The sequence below is a fragment of the Dromiciops gliroides genome, chromosome 4 (assembly GCF_019393635.1).
Source record: "Dromiciops gliroides isolate mDroGli1 chromosome 4, mDroGli1.pri, whole genome shotgun sequence".
NCBI lineage: Eukaryota > Metazoa > Chordata > Mammalia > Microbiotheria > Microbiotheriidae > Dromiciops > Dromiciops gliroides.
This window is the reverse complement of record NC_057864.1, coordinates 227,009,697-227,027,118: the sequence shown is the minus strand read 5'-3', so window position 1 is coordinate 227,027,118 and position 17,422 is coordinate 227,009,697. Positions and strand designations below refer to the sequence as shown.

Sequence of the window (17,422 nt, the reverse complement as noted above, 5' to 3'; positions counted from 1 at the left end):
TATGACTTCCATAGTTAATTAATAATGTAATTAAGTTTATAATCTATTTGGGGGTGTGTATGTATATATATATATACATACATACATATATATATACACACCTACCTCCATATATATACATATACATATATGAATTTAAGGGCCTATATACTACACAAGACTGCTGTTTCAAGCACATAAAACAATTTTTAAATAATGTGCTAATTATAAAGGCCCTGGAACAGAACAATCTAGAAGGAGTAAGAGAGAATGATGTAGATGAGTCAGCAAATGTGATTGATAGGAGGACCAGTAAAAAGTAGTGCCACCAAAAACCCAGAAGGTGGTTTTTGTCATTGTGTCCTGGACCCCTTTGACAGTCTTTTTTTGTGGGGCAATGGGGGTTAAGTGACTTGCCCCAGGGTCACACAGCTAGTAAGTGTCAAGTGTCTGAGGCCGGATTTGAACTCAGGTACTCCTGAATCCAGGGCCGGTGCTTTATCCATTGTGCCACCTAGCCGCCCCAACCTTTGACAGTCTTAAAGCCTATAAACCCCTTTCTCAGAATAATGGCTTTTAAAAAAAATCTTAACTGAAGGATATACTCATTTCTAATCACAGGTTATTAAAAATAAAGATGTAATTTTTTCCCTCTAATGTTGAATGTAGTCGCTAGGGTGAGAAGGATGAGAACTGAGAAAAGACCAGTTAAGAAATCCTTGGTAATTTTTCAGAAAACAGTTTCAGTTGAATGATGAGGTTGGAAGCCAGAGTGCAAGGGGTTGTGGAGTGAATGAAAAAAGGAGAAATAGTAGTTCAGTCAGTCAGTAAACATTTATTAAGTGCCGACTATTTGCCAGGCACTGTACTAAGTGTTGGGGAGCCAAAAAAGAGGCAAAAGACAGTCTGTGACCTTTAAGGAGCTCACAGTTGAATGGGGGAAACAACAGTCAGACAACATATATGAATAAGCTATATACAGGAAAAATAGGAAATAATTATAAGAAGGAAAGATCTAGAATAAAGAGGGATTGGCAGAGGCTTCCTGTAGAAGATGAAATTTTAGTTGGGACTTGAGGGAAGCCAGGGGAGGCAGGATGTGGAAATAAGGAGGGAGAGAATTCCTTGCATATGGGGACAGCCAAAGAAAATGTCCAGAGTTTAGAGATGGAGTGTCTTGTTTAAGACAGAAAGTATTACTGGATTAAAAAGTTCATGGTGGGGAATTAGGTATTAGAAAACTGGAAAGGTAATACATATGTTGTTATTCAGTCATTTTTCAGTTATGTCTGACTCTTTGTGAGCCCGTTTGAATTTTTCTTGGCAAAGATTCTGGAGTGGTTTGCCATTTCCTTCTTGACCTCATTTTACAGATGAGGAACTAAGGCAAATAAGGTTAAATCACTTGCCCAGGGTCACACAGCTAATAGGAGCCTTAGGGCAGATTTGAACTTGTAGAGATGAATTTTCCTGATTTCTGAGCCTAGTGCTCTATCTGCTATGCTGCTAGCTTGCCCTTATGATAAGTGTATGTAGCTTTTTCTAAGAGTTTGAGAAAGAGAAGAAATTTAAGATGATAATCGGTCAGGTAAGGTTTAAATGAAGATTTTGTAGAGCTAGTTTGAAGGCAGTAAGAAAGGAACCAAGAGGATGATTGAGGTTGCAATATGTTGGAGAAGAAAGGGATGAGATCAAGGGTACATAATGAGAAATTGGCTTGGGCAAGGAGAAGGGCTGCTGGAGGAAGTAGCAGCGAGGCAGTGAGGGGAAGAGAATAAACATTTATATGGCACCTACTATGTGTTAGGCACCATGCTAAGTGTTTTACAATTATTGTCTCATTTGATCCTCACAACCACGAATCAATGCAGGTGCTACTATTTTCCCCATTTTGTAGTTGAGGAAATTGAGGAAAACAGAAATGAAGTGGCTTGCCTAGAATCAACTAATAAGTGTCTGAGGTCAAATTTGAACTCCGGCCTCTCTCATTCCAGACACAGCCCTCTATCCACTGTACTACCAGTACCTTTGTGGAGAAGCTTGAGGAGGGGTTTGGAATAACTTCTTTGGGGAGTGAGACAGGGGATGAGTAATGGGGAGGAATAAAAGGATTTCTTTGCTGTAGTGAGAGCCCACTTGAAGTTAGAGAATATGAATTTGTAATGTATCCAGTAAAAACAGTTGTGTTACTTCTGGCTCCATTCAGCAGTACATTCGTAGGACCAGAGAAGGCCAGATGGTGGGAATAATTCAGGTCTGAGATTTTGAAAAGGATAAGCAATGATAGGACAAAGTATTGAGAGATTTAAGAATAAAGCACAGTATAGAATTGGCTAACTATAGGGTTGAGATTGGAAAAGAAGGAAAATAAAGTCAAAGCAGGGGTAAATGGCCTAAGTACTGTGGAGTGGCAGGATTGGAGATCATGATGGAAGTAAAGAATTGGTATAGGAAGGTGAGAAATAGGTTCAGAATGGTGAGATGGAATAATAGGAATCTATGGTAAGATAGAGGAATGCTTTTAATTAGGAGTTTTTTATTTAGAGAAGTGGAACACTTAATAGATGATGGTGAGATAAAGGGTGGAATGAATTAGTAGGTCATGAGGTATTTCATGAAGGACATAGACTTGAGCTAGGGGCCTTCCACCTTAGTCAGAAAATTTAGAAAGGGCTTCTAGGTCAGTTAAAGTAGCAGAAGCAGAGTTTAGAATGATCAGAGTATGTAGATGGATCAGGGGAAATGGTGGCATAACTGGAACAGGTTTGTTTTGGGGAGTAATGGAACACAATGTTGGATGGGTGTAGTTAGTTTAGGGTTAAACATAGCCTGGATTTGAGATTTTTGAGTTTAACCCAATATGGAATAGAGCACCATTGTAAGTTTTTGAATTGGGCTGTAACATGATGACAATGGCATTTTAAGAAGATTAATCTATTGGAGGGGGAAAATCTGAAGGCAAGGAAGCTTAGGTGATAAATCAGGTGCTTGGTGATGAGGGCAAATACTGGTGACAGCATTTGGTAATTAATTAGATGTAGTAATACCCTGATTTCGTTAGAACTTAAATGGATTCAAATGGTTTGTACAAGACTTTAAAAAATAGCATTAGAGTTCTTTATTTAGACTTAGTTCTGACCTGTTTTGTAGTGGGTTAATACTATGGAGAAACAATTGTGATAGCTAATTTTTCAAAAGTTAAATATTGATCCTTATTCTATTGTGACTGTTGAAAAGATTATCAAGAAATTAGCTGAAGATAATACATATGCTATATTTATGAAACTTCTCAAAAGTTTATATGTCCATAAAATTTCAAATACTATGAAATTACTGGTTGTCCTTATTCCATCATGATCTTTGAATTTTAGCTTGTTTTAAGTTCAATTGCATAATCTTGGCATTTTGCTTGCAAAAAATGTATATTAAGGCACTTTAATACTAACTTTAAATTTTGTTTTTTAATTAAAAAACAATTTATACAAATTGTTATTATTACAGCCTTCTTGCCCCTACTTCAGATCCATCCTTCTGCAAAAATTTTCTCTCTTCCCCAATTCAGCCCAGTTTGTTCTTGGCAAGTACCTGCGATCATCACTGCCTCTTACTCAACTTTACTCTTCCCACACACTTCTTAGGGCCCCTACTTTGCACTACTCCCAATAAAGTCAGTGCTCATTGTCATCTCCTTCTTTGCACAGAGTAGTAAGTGTATTCCTCAGATTGTTACCCTGATTCCTGAAGTGCCAAATGCTGAAAAGGAAGAGATCTACAAAGTCCACAAAGAAACTGAATTTCTTAACTGTTGGTCACTTACCCGACTTTTATTTATTCATTCCACTATAGACCATTTAAAATAGAAAAAATATATTTATGTAATATATAAAATATGTTTATATTGCTGCATAAATAGAATTTATTATTATGTTTTAGGCATTTAAATGCCTCATAAGAGCATCTGAAGAGGAATCAGTTTCTTTTCTAAAGGAGCATACAATCTGGTACAGGAGTTACATTACAAATAGCTAATAGAAAAAGCTAATTATTAGTACCATAAAAATGAAGGTTTTATTTGTAGAAATTGAAATGTATGCTGTAGAAATTCAGGGAAGTCAAAAATCATCCATGGTGATCAGGGCCATCATGGAGGAAGTAGAATCTGACCTGGGCCTTGAAGGATTAGCAGGATTCTGAATCATGAAGATTAGGAGAGAGGACACTTTTGGAAGAGGAAATGGCAGCCAAGGGGCAAAGGCAAGGCAGTACATGTTATGTTTGAGCACCAGCAAATCTACTTTGTCTGGAATGCATGGTATTTGCTGAATAGAGAAGTTAGGAGAACAAAGAAAATACAAGAAGTCATGGGTTAAGTGTGTTAAATATTACAGTCCCAAATCCTGTAGAGAAATCAAAAGGAAAGTAGTTGATAGTAGAGTTTAGAGGATTATTGGTAACTTTAAAAAGAGAGCAGTTGGGGGCAGCTAGGTAGCACACAGTGGATAGAGCAGTGGCCCTGTATTCAGGAGGACCTGAATTCAAATCCGGTCTCAGACACTGGACACTTACTAGCTGTGTGACCCCGGGCAAGTCACTTAACCCTCATTGCCCTGCAAAAAAAAAGAGAGAGAGAGAGTGAGGTAGTTTGTACAAGCTGTTCTTTTGAGAAATTTTGTGGTAAAAGAAGAGTGATAGAGATGACCACAGTTTGAAAGGTATGAAGGTCAAGGGAAGGTTTCATTTAGGATAGGAAAATCTGAGCTTGTTTGGAATAAAAGTAAGAGTAAAAACAATAATAATAAATGCTTATTGTTATATTTGTAAGCAGAGGGAAAAGAGCCAGTGGACAGGAGCATTAAAAACATGAGGGAGAAAGGGGATAATAGATGGACCGCATAAGCCTTCAGAGGATTCAATTTAATTCAACATTTATTAAGCACTTAAGGCATTGTTCTGGAAGCTGGGGATACAAAGACAAAATCCAAACAGTCTTTTCTTTTACATTCTATTGGCAAAAGATAGATGTGTTTTAAGTTTTGACTTATATTCTCTCAAATTTATTTATTAGAGGTCCATTAAACTAAACCAGCCAAGCAAAGCACTTACTCTAGATCTAGCTCATCTAAGGACAGAAGTGTTAAATATATCAATTATAATTCCCTAGTTTAAAAAGTCAGCTGAATTTGCAGATTGAAATACAAGTTACCAAGATTTATCATAGAACTCTAGGCCTTAGAAGTACATTACTATATTGCTAATTTATCAGTATATGTTATATACTCAAATTAATCAAACAAAACACTACTATATAAATACCAAAATCAATGTAATATCTCTCAGTGCCTTTAACTATATTATAAATTATTTCCTATGACATCTTTTTTCCTAAAAGTTTGTTCTACCATCTGGTTTTCAGTTCCAATAAGCACTAAATGGTGGCTTCCCAACAATTTTCACGACAAATGTCTCTGATAAAGGCCAGGTTTCTTAAATATATAGAGAACTGAGTCAGATTTATAAGAATAGTAGTCATTTGTTAAATGGTCAAAGGTTATGAACAGGCATTTTTTTTTTTTTTTTGGTGAGGCAATTGGGGTTAAGTGACTTGCCCAGAGTCACACAGCTAGTAAGTGTCAAGTGTCTGAGGCCAGGCTTTGAACTCAGGTCCTCCTGACTCCAGGGCCGGTGTTCTATCCACCGCGCCACCTACCTACCCCTAACAGGCAATTTTCAGAAGAAGAAATTAAAACTATCTATAGTCATGAAAAAATGCCTTAAATCACCATTGATTAGAGAACTGCAAATTAAAACACCTCTGAGGTAATACCCATTCCTATCAGATTGGCTAGTATGACAGAAAAGGAAATTTATAAATGTTGGAGGAGTGTGGTAAAATTGAGACACTAATGACTAGAGTTGTGAACTGATCCAGTCATTCTGGAGAGCAGTTTGGAACTATGTCCAAAAGGCAATCAAACTGTGCATACCCTTTGATGGAGCTACTAGGTCTGTATCCCAAAGAGATTGAGAAAAATGGAAAAGGACCTACTTGTACAAAAATATTTATAAGCTTCTCTTTTTATAGTAGCAAAGAATTGGAAATTATGGGGATGTTTGTCAGTTGTGGAATGGCTGAACAAGTTGTGGTATATGAATATAATGGAATTCTATTGTAGTATAAGAAATGATGAGCAGGGAGATTTCAGAAAAATGTGGAAAGATTTCCATGAACTGATGCAAATTGAAATGAGCAAAACCATTGTATGCAGTAACAGTAACATTGTGTGATGATCAACTATGATTGACATAGCCATTCCTAGTAATACAATGATCAAAGACAATTCCAAAGTTCTCATGACGAAAAATGCTGTTCACATTCAGAGAAAGGACTGATGGAGTCTGAATACAGATCAAAGTATACTATTTTCACTTTATTCTTTTTTTCTTTTGGCCTGTTTCTTTCACGACTAATATGGAAATATGTTTTACATGATTGTACATATGTAACCTATATAAAATTGCTTATTACCATCTTAGGGAGGGGGGTAAGGAAAGAGGGAGGAAATTAGGAACTCAGAAATTTTAAATGAATGTTAAAATTTATCTTTACATGTAATTATAAGAAGTAAATAAATGTGGCTTCCCAGAGGTAGGCCATCATAGGTCTTAGAGGCTCTGTGGATACAAGGACCCAGTATCTCCCAACCTATGCTTGACCCTAGACTGCTGGCACTTGTAAAGCCACAATAATTTTGGCTTCTCTATCCTCAGTCTCCTAAAAGCACAATACTTCTAAGATGACTCTTTTGCCATACTCACCACCCACCTCACCCCAGCTAAAAGTCTTTCATTTTTCTTCTTCCATTCTCCCCATGGAACTCTGTGTTCCCAAACCTTAGACCTTCCTCCATAAATCTCAGTTTTGGAAATGGCTATCCAGAAGGATTAATAAGGTGGAAGGGAAGAAGACACTTTATTTTCTCTGAGGCAGAAGGGAAAGGAGGAAGTTGAAGAAGCTCATATTGATAGGCCTTTATCGACTCAGTATGAAAAAAGTTTCTATTAACTTTTATGGGGAATGTGAAAGGGATTCAAGTCACACAAGTGAAAAAGTTTACTGAGAGGCCATGATGCCCCACTTGAGATTATATGACAGGAGTTTGTAGTGCATCAAATTAGCACAGTATTAATTTTTCTACCAGTGTGTGGTAACCTGAGAAAGTGGGTGTTGGGGATTACCAAAGGTTAGAGATTGTCATGAGAGTTCAAGGAGGTAAGCAATTCTCAGCTATAACAAGGGCATCCTTAAAATGATTACCAAAAGGGCTAGAGTGGGTAACGAGCTTTGTTAAACTGGTTTTGTTGTAATTGTTTTCTGGCTAACCTTAAATAGCAATATGTCATTTTCTTATACCTTAGAAACAAGACCCCGAGAGAAGAGTTTCAAGAGGATCTTTCCTGTGAAAAGAACCCAATTAAAGTAAGCTTTCTCCCAAGCTCTTCCAGCTCCAGATGGCTGTAGAATCCAGGGAGACAGTAGGCCTAGCTCCTCTGGTTCAGTCTCCAGAGGAAGGTCTTGTGATAGTAAAAGTAGAGGAGGAAGACCACAACTGGGACCAGGAATCCAGCTTCCATGAGCCTAACCCTCATGGCCAGGAGGTCTTCCGCCAGCGCTTCAGACAGTTCTGCTACAGGGAGACACTAGGGCCTCGTGAAGCTTTGATCCAGCTTCGAGCTCTTTGCCATCAGTGGCTAAGACCAGATTTGCACACAAAGGAGCAGATCCTAGAACTGCTGGTGCTAGAGCAGTTCCTGTCCATTCTGCCGGGGGAACTTCAGACCTTGGTGCAGGAGCATCATCTAGAGAGTGGAGAGGAAGTGGTAACTGTGTTGGAGGATTTGGAGAGACATATTAATATACTAGGACAAGAGGTAAGTAGAAGGAATTCTGTTTTTTCTAAGTAAAGGATCCTGGAATTTTGAACTGAATTGAGCAAGTTGAGAATTGCTAAATGTTAGTCTCCCCTGTATTGTGCTGCAGATAGCAATAATAAAGTAGCATACATACACATACACATACACACACAGAAAGGAAGGGAAAGAGAATAAACATTTTATATAATTCCTGCTATGTTCTTAATGCTTTTTAGAAATCCTCATAATAACCTTGTGAAGTATTATTAATCCCCATGATTAATTATTAATCCCCATTTAACAGTTGAGGAAATTGAAGCAAATAGATCAAGTGACTTGCTCAAGGTCATAGCTAGTAAGTGTCTGAGGTCACATTTGAAATCAGTTCTTCCTGACTTCAAGCCCAGTACTCTATTCACTGTAACACCAGCTGCTCTGTGTGTGTGTGTGTGTGTGTGTGTGTGTGTGTGTCTGTCTGTCTGTCTGTCTCTCTCTCTCTCTATATATATATATGTAAGCATACATGTAAATATAATGCTTTAAACTTTATTGGAATACTTTAATAAATGTCATACTAGTCAACTTTATAGCATCCCTCTGAAGCTTTTTCCCCATCAACACACTGACAAATGAGCAGATACCAAGAGGCTAATTGATTTTCCTAGGCTTCCATTTCTAATTAAATCTAAGAGTAAAAGCCTTATCTCTTGATCACCAATCAAGTACTCCTCTCATAAAACTGCCACCTTTATATCTCTTTCCTATTTTATTTCCCCAAACAGAAAAAAAATTGTATGCCTAGACAAGTGTCGGGGCACTACCAAAGCTGTGGGATTTAATCTATACTGGACTGGACTGAATTGTTTAGTCTTTGTCTCACTTGACTTCCTCAGTGCCCTGGGATGCTTTCTTGGGTGTAGATTGTAACTTATCCATAACTTTGATTTTTTTCAATTTTTTTCCATGTTATTTTACAAGTCCTTTACAGAAAGTTCACCCAACATTCTCAAGAGCCTTATTTGATGCCTCTTGACATTGCATAAGTATCAGTGGAGCATATTGGCCAGCCATTTGATATCTTTTCTTATATGGTTGATCTACCTCCTCTTTCATTGGTACATTTTTTTTCAATTAGCTTATGCTGCTTTTGGTGTGTTGTTAATATACTGCATCTCATTCTTATTCAGTGTATATCTCTCCATTGTGCTCTGGATTCATGAGTGACTGGTATTTCATTATTTGTAGCCATGCAGCATTGCCAGAAAAATATTGAGGCTAAAAAGTTGGGCCTTTGTTTTTTCCCAGGGAGAAGTTTGGTATCATTAAAAGTATGGCAATTTCCCAAATGCAATCTATTCTGCTTTCTTCCTATTCAATTCTGGATCAAGTTCATTATCCAACTGTAGTGTCTATCCAAGATATACAAGGTATCCCAAGAGTCTTAGTGCAGTTTTAAGCTTATTTAGATTCAGTTAAACTTAAAACTGAACTAAAACTTTGGGGATACCCTGTCATATACTGATGAACTAGATCTATGGATTTTTCTATGTAACTGTCTGGAAAGTGGGAATTTTTTTGTCCACTTGGTTTTTCCTGTTTTGTGTAGTTAAACTCTTGAATATTTTTGGATCTCATCTAGGAGGCTCTGCAGTGTTCTGGGCTTGGTGTAATCAGTAAAACATCATCTACAAACAGAATCATCAGGAGTACCTCATCATCTATAGGGAATCCTGCTTCCATTTGAACATCTTCCATGGCACTGACAAACACATTTGGCAAGCATATTTCTCCCAGGTTTCTTTTACTTGGTACTAATAATGAGAGGTTCAATGTTATTTCTGTCACTGCATCTTTAGAAGAACCTTTTTGACTTTGACATATGCACAGGAGCTCCATGATTGGAAGAGAAACCTTAAAGATAGCAGTTTGTTTAATCAAATTAAATACTTTTTTTTATACTCAGCAACCAATAAGTGCAGTGGATTCTTGTAAGCTCTGCACTTCTTATTTGATTGTGTTGTAAAGCTTTAGCATGAGCTTTTGCAAACAGACCTGAAGCCTACCAGTACTCTGAAGAGGATGGATCACAAGCCTCTGCAAGCTCAGTAATTAGCTACCTGAAGCTGGGTCATAGCCTGTCAAAACAGAAATAGGTGACAGAACTAGTACTCATATATAGTTCACTGCACTGGGATATACTGTAGAAGGAAGGCAGGGCCAACAGTACATGAGCACTGTTGCATGGGGATGTGTAGGAGGCTTGAAACAAGTATGATCTCAGTTTCCCCTTTGGGACCTGTTAGGGCCACAGCAAGGCATGGATTGGAGAACTTGTAAGAAGACAGAAACTGGTCAAATCCAGGACCAAAAGTGGATCACCAGGATACTGAAAAAGGAGGCATGGATTAAGGTTTAGTGGTAGCATGGAGCAAATAGAATTCAACAACAAGAAATAGTAGAACAAAGTCAAAAGATGGAAAAATAGAAGAAAATTTAAAGTATCAAAAACAATTGTAATATTATATAAATTGCAAAAATGAGAAAAGAGGAAAAACTACTGAAATTTCTCTGGCCCTCTGTGGTTATGCTGGTTGACTTCGGACTTTTTTGCCTGTGACTTTTCTTCTGGACTTTGTTTCCAGTTGTCTGTGGTCTTCTGGCTAACTTTTTTTGCACTTCTTAAGTGGAATAAATTAGTTATTATAGTTACTCATTATATTGCTTGATAATTATTTGGTTTGGAGTCATTTTTAGGGTTTTATTGAAATATTGAAGATCTGAGCTGGCTGTCTCTTTTCAGGCTGCGTTGTTATTCAGAAGTCCTTGTTGTTGCTTTCGTTACCACTGCTATCAGCCTTCTCCGCACCAACAGAGCTAATTACTCCACACAAGTGGTATCTTATTCTTTGTTACATTCTCTACACCCCAGAAGACTCCTTGCTACAGGGTGTCTCATTGTTGTAGCTGGCTTTTTGATCACTCCTCCATATTCCAGCTATTGACTGTTATGATACATTGGGGGCTGGGCCTAACTCAGACTGGTCCCTTGATAGTTTACATCTGATCTTTGAACAAAATGAGACTTTTGTAAGTCATTCAGCAGTTAAAACATCAATTTTCACATTGCTAGTCAACAAGCATTTATTAAGCATCTACTTACTATGTGCCTGGCACTGCGTTAAGTGCTAGAGATACAACTAAGGACAAAAAAATTTATTATCTGTCCTCAGGGAGCTCTAATTCTAATGGGAGAACAACATGAAAACAACTGTTTACAAGCAAAATATATACAGGATAAATTGAAGGCAATCATCAGATGGAGAGAACTAACATTAAGAGAAATTAGGAAAGGCAGTCTTATAGAAGGTGAGATTTTCACTAGAACTTGAAGGAGACCATGAGACAGATGAGGAGGGAGAGACTTTCAGGGAAAATAGCATAGCATAGAAAGGATTCTTTTTTTTTTTTAGTGAGGCAATTGGGGTTAAGTGACTTGCCCAGGGTCACACAGCTAGTAAGTGTTAAGTGTCTGAGGCCGGATTTGACCTCAGGTCCTCCTGACTCCAGGGCCGGTGCTCTATCCACTGTGCCACCTAGCTGCCCCATACAAAGGATTCTTAACAGAGAGGTACAGCACTTTGGTCAGCAGGTTCAGGGTATGGTAACTTGTGAGACATTGTGACATCCACCAAGTCTGAAGGGCCTCAGCTCCATGTGAGTGGGCCTTCAGGTGACCAGGAAGCCATGGCAACACAGCCTGAGGCCATTAGGAAGCTAGGTCTATGACTTGGCTCCTATGGAGCTTGAGCCTGAGCCAACTAAGTCTTGGGGACAGCTTCTTTTTAGGCAAAGAACTAGCTTTTCTACATGGTGGGGAGAGGAAGTAGTGCTGGTAGGCATTAATCCTATCAAAGACTTAAACAAATGGATATATGTTAATTACCCTTGGTTGACAGTACTATCTAAATTAATTTGTAGATTCACTGCTGTACCAATCAAATTGCCAGAGTTACTTTATAGAAATATACAAAATAACAAAATTCATATGGAGGAACCAAAAGGTCAAGAATTTTAGTTAGTCAGTATTCATTTAAGTGCTTTTTATATGTTAGGCAGTGTGCTAAACCCAAGGGAAATGCTAACAAAGAAAAAAAGTTGGAAGAAATGCAGCCTAGCAGAAGCAGATCTTTAATTACAGTACCCAGCATGTAATCATCAAAACTCTTTATCACTGGTAAAAAAAAAAAAAATAGAAAGGTTGATCAGTGGAACATTTTAGGTACACAAGACCCAGAAGTAATTGAACCTAATAGCATAGTATTAGAAACTCAAGCATTCCCACCACTGATATAAGAACTGTTAGACAAAAACTTCAGGAAAAATTGGAAAGCAGTATGACAAAACAGATTGAGACTACTATTCCATATACTCCAAAAAACTCTAATGGATGTAAAAATCTAGATTTTGAAAATGTTATAAACAAATTAGAAGGGGCAGTACAGAATATGTCTTTCACCAGTATGGATGGAGGAAGAGTTCTTGACCAAACATGATAAATTAGATAAAATGGATTATTTTTATTACATACAACTGAATAGTTTTTGTAGAAACCAAATCAATACAGCTAGAATTATAAAGGAGACAGTTAACTGGGGAAAACTATGTAGGATATTTTTCTGAAGAAGTTATGATCTCCAGGATATTTAAGGAATTATCGTAAATTTATATGAACAATAGCCATTTTCCAAGAGTATGTGGACAGGCCTCAGAACAACACAAACAAAGCTATCAGCAATATGAAAATATGCTCCAGATCACTAATATTAACAAAGTGCAAATTAAATCACTCTGAGGTTCTACCTTACCCATAAGATTGGTAAAGATAAAGGAAAAAGAAAATTATAATTTGTGGAGGGGTCAAGCACATACTTTTGGTGGAGCTTTGGACTTGTGTGACCACTCTATAAAACAATTTGGAGCTGTATCCCCCAAATCACCAAAAATGTTGGACATTTAAATTTTCTGCTGCTAAATTTGTTTCTCTTTGTCATAACATTTCATCATCTTTAGTCTTTGCATAAGACAACATTCCTCAGTGTTAAACTCTTTTTATTCCTTTGTATTTCTTTATTTTCTGCTTCCAAGGTGATAAGTGATACAGCCAGGTACTAGGTGCTTTTGGATACTTTGGTACTTCAAAGTTTATACTTGTTGCTGGAGACCCAAATGATTATCATTACAAGAAACAGGATTTTTCTCTGATAAAGACTGTAGTGCAAAAAGTAATTCCTTTGTACAAAATTATTACAAAAAAAGATATTGCTGCCCAGGTTGATCTGGAAGCATGCATTTCTGAGGAAACAGCTGGAGGTATTGAGAACTGTTAAGGAGATTATAAAATAAAAATCCCTAATGTTTTAGCTGATTAGCTCTTATAGCCCAACAGATGATTCTAGAAGTCTGTGGGGCCTTTTTTTGTTTGTTTTTTTATGTGGGGCAGTGGGGGTTAAGTGACTTGCCCAGGGTCACACAGCTAGTAAGTGTCAAGTATCTAAGGCTGGATTTGAACTCAGGTCCTCCTGAATCCAGGGCCTGTGCTTTATCCACTACAGCACTTAACTGCCCCATGTGGGGCCTTTTTTGGTAATAATGCCAACAGGAAATTTTTGCGATATAAAAATATTTAACATTTGAAGATACAACCATCAGTGCTCTTCCACTTTGATTCTCTGACATTATCCTAATTTTCAGTGGAAAAGCCTTTAAAATGTCTGTGGCCTAAATGTTAACTTTTGGTATAGGAGTTAGTGACCTTAAGCTGTGAGAAGGTAAACTCTACTTCATTCAGAAGTGGGCGGGGCACCTAGGTGGTACAGTGGATAGAGCACCGGCCCTGGATTCAGGAGGACCTGAGTTAAAATCCGCCCTCAGACACTTGACACTTACTAGCTGTGTGACCCTGGGTAAGTCACTTAACCCCAGTTGCCTTACCCCCCCCCAAAAAAAAGTGGGCTAACTTCATTCTCTACATTATAGGCTTAAGGGGAGTATATATAAGTTGCATCGTTTTCAGTTAGACTTTACTTTTGTGATTTGTCTTAGATTGGAGTGAGCTGTGTGAGGTATCTTTTGCCTCTTTGGAACAGTTTTAACTGTAGTGTCTTGTTTATATTTTTCTTTCTATACATAGTATTGATTTTGGTAAATACTTTGATAATGCAAAGCCTTGCCAATTTGCCAGTGACTTCAAAATTAGTAACCAATCTGTTAAGATATAACCAACTTCATGTTTTGTTTTATTATGACCTTAAGCATCAAATACAATAAGCATTTCCATACATAGAAGAGAAAAAAGGGATTGTATATGAAACTTTAATCTCTTTTAAGTACAGCTTGCTTTTATTTTAAAATGTACAATTTGGTATTCCTTTTTTATTAATTTTTTTCTGTTAACAAGCATTTATTTTTTCTCTCCTATTCTTTCAAAAACAAAACAAAACCCCTCTAAGAAATATGCATAGATTAAAAAAATAGGAAAAAGCCCCACAAATATGCGTAGGCATACAAATTCTCATACTGTCCTTGTCCAAAAATGTGATTCTTATTCTACATGTTTAGTTTGTCATCTCTCAATATCAGCCCACTGGAATTCTGGTTGGTCACTGCATTGATCAGTTCTGATCATTGATAAGAGTTGTAAAAACAAAATTTTTGTTTTTACAGTATAATTCCTGCATAGGTTGTTTTCCTGTTCTGCTCACTTTACTTTGCATCAATTCATATGAATCTTGCCAGGTTTCTCTGAAACTGTCCTTCATCAATTCTTTTTTTAAAAAATTCTTTAATTTGGGGCAGCTAGATGGCGCAGTGGTTAAAACACTGGCCCTGGATTCAGGAGTATCTGAGTTCAAATCTGGCCTCAGACACTTGACACTTACTACCTGTGTGACCCTGGGCAAGTCACTTAACCCCCATTGCCTACAAACAAACAAAAAAAATTCTTTAATTTGAGGACTGAACAATGCTTCTGAATGAATATATTAAACAGCATAGCATATTTAAAATGTCAGGTAATATTTTTTCAACACAGGAGGTTTCTGCATGATATCCAAACAAATGATCAAAAGAAGGGGAAAAATCAGTGAAACTGTTTCTTTGTTGCTTTATAGACAAATTAAAATAATAGTTACTGACCTTTTCCTTCCTAATCTTCCATTGGTTCTTTTTTTTCTCTTTTTTCCCCATTTATTTAGAATTTTATTTTTTCCCAAATTACATGTAAAAACAAATTTTAACATTGATTTTTAAAACTTTATATTCCAAATGCTCTTCCTCCCTTCTCCCCCCTTAAGAACTCAAGCAATTCAATATGTTATACATGTGTAGTTGAGCAAAACATTTCCATATTAGTTGGGTTGTGAAAGAAAACAGACAAAAAACTTTTGAAAAAGGAACTAAAAAAAATTATGCTTTACTCTCTATTCAGACACCATCAGTTCTCTCTCTGGAGATGGACTGCATTTTTCAAAAGTCCTTCAGAGTTGTCTTGGATCATTGTATTTCTGAAAATACATTCACAGCAGTCATTCACAGCAGATCATCTTACACTATTGCTGTTATTTTGTATCCAGTACATTTCACTTTGCATCAGCTCATTTAAGTCTTTCCAGGTTTTTCTGATAGCATCCTGTTAATTATTTCATATAATCTCATCCCACAATTTTTCAGCCTTTCCCTAATTGATGGGTGTCTCCTCAATTTTGAATTCAACTTTTTGGTTTTTTTTAATCTCATTTTGGAAACTGATTTAATAGTGGGTTTTGGATACCAACCTAGTAATGGTCATCAATTCTTATAGAACAATTACATACAATTTAATTAATATGTCATAATTTTTATTATCCATTTTCTAATTGATGGCTTCCTCCTTACCTTCAAGGTCTTCATGCTTATATAGTCTTCAGGAACCCAGAGTCTTCTCCATATTATGATGATTTTATTTATTTATTTATCATATTATCATATGATTTTTTTTAGGAGTATATTAACTTTTCAATTGCTTTTATATCTATGTAGTATTTTGGGGGATAATACCCAAGTTATATGTCTAACTCTCAAAGTGATTAACTCTTATGAGTCTATCTGAACCTAATTTCTCCAGGTCCCAGCGCATGCCAGTGGAATGCCCTGGGAAGAGAGAACAACTCTGGGAGCAGCACAAGAACCACCAAATATCCAGCCACAGCCTATGGGACTCAAGTGTGACTCTTCAGACTCTCAGATTCTTCAAGAAAGAGGTAAGGAATGAAATTTTATTCAGGAAGTGACTTAAATGGTGATAAGTATTTACAGAATAGTTAGAACAGCTGTGGATTTCTTCTTGTGTATAAGCTTCTCTATATTTGAAAAGAAGCAAGACATAAAATCACTATTTATGGGCCAGTCCAAGGAACTATGATTATAGCTTAGTGGTTAACTCAAGAGAACTGCAAGATTATCTGGTTATCTGGTCCCATCTGAACCTTTCTTCTTTAAGGTTTTTCTTAGTTGAGGAATAAAGGACTGAATAGGAGACAAAGTGCTTTTTTTTTTTTTTTAAAGAGAGAGCTTTAGGGGCAACTAGGTGGCGCAGTGGATAGAGCACTGGCCCTGGAGTCAGGAGTACCTGAGTTCAAATCCGACCTCAGACACTTAAATACTTACTAGCTGTGTGACCCTGGGCAAGTCACTTAACCCCAGTTGCCTCACTAAAAAAAAAAAAAAAAAGAAAGGAAAAAAAAAGAAGAGAGAGCTTTAGTGTCCCTCAGCTTGGTTTTCTTTGATAACCAAGGGTACACATGGAATTAGACTGTTATATTTTCACCAAGAAGTTTTATTACATAAAAAATTATTGTGTATTCAGGGTTATTTACCTCAAGAAACCTATTCTTTAGGTCTGAATACATAGAATAGGTCTGTCCAGATCCCTAGATGTGTAAGAGTGTGTGTGTGTGTGTGTGTGTGTGTGTGTGTGTGTGTGTGTGTGTGTGTGTGTGTATTTAAGAGAGGCAAAACAGTATAATAAGAAGAATGCCAGACTTAGGATCAGAGACTTGTCCCACTTCTGACACATATTAGTTTTGTGACCATAAGCAAGTCAGTTAACCTCTCTGAGCCTCAGTTTCTTCAGTCTCTAAAAGGAGGATTTAGTTGAATCAAATTCAGTAAACATTAAAAACCTTACAATAAATATACTGGCTACTGGAAGTATATAGACAAAAACTAAACAGTCCTCATCCTCAAGGAACTTATATTCCTGGTGAGGGGAAACAGCATGTACATGGTGAATTAAATCCAAAATTATATATAAAGTGATTTCCTAGGTTGAGGGTATTAATATCCAGGTTGAAAGGGAACTGGATAAGCTTTCTCCAGGAGGTAGCTCATGAGTTGCGTTTTGAGGAAAGTGAAGGATTCTAAGAGGATAGTGATTCTAAGGGACATTTTCTGAAGATCTGACATCCTTAGCTTTCTCTTAACTCATTATGTTACT

The 17,422-nt window shown here is 37.0% G+C and overlaps 1 protein-coding gene across 1 annotated transcript in view; it reads left to right on the top strand.

Moving 5' to 3' along the window:
* Positions 1-17,422, top strand: part of LOC122754874 — a 71,891-nt gene that overhangs the window by 36,015 nt on the left and 18,454 nt on the right. The window contains exons 6-7 of the mRNA XM_044003313.1: positions 7,456-7,908; positions 16,052-16,187. Of these exons, the coding sequence (XP_043859248.1) occupies positions 7,456-7,908; positions 16,052-16,187 (589 nt within the window). The remainder of the gene's footprint in view (positions 1-7,455; positions 7,909-16,051; positions 16,188-17,422) is intronic.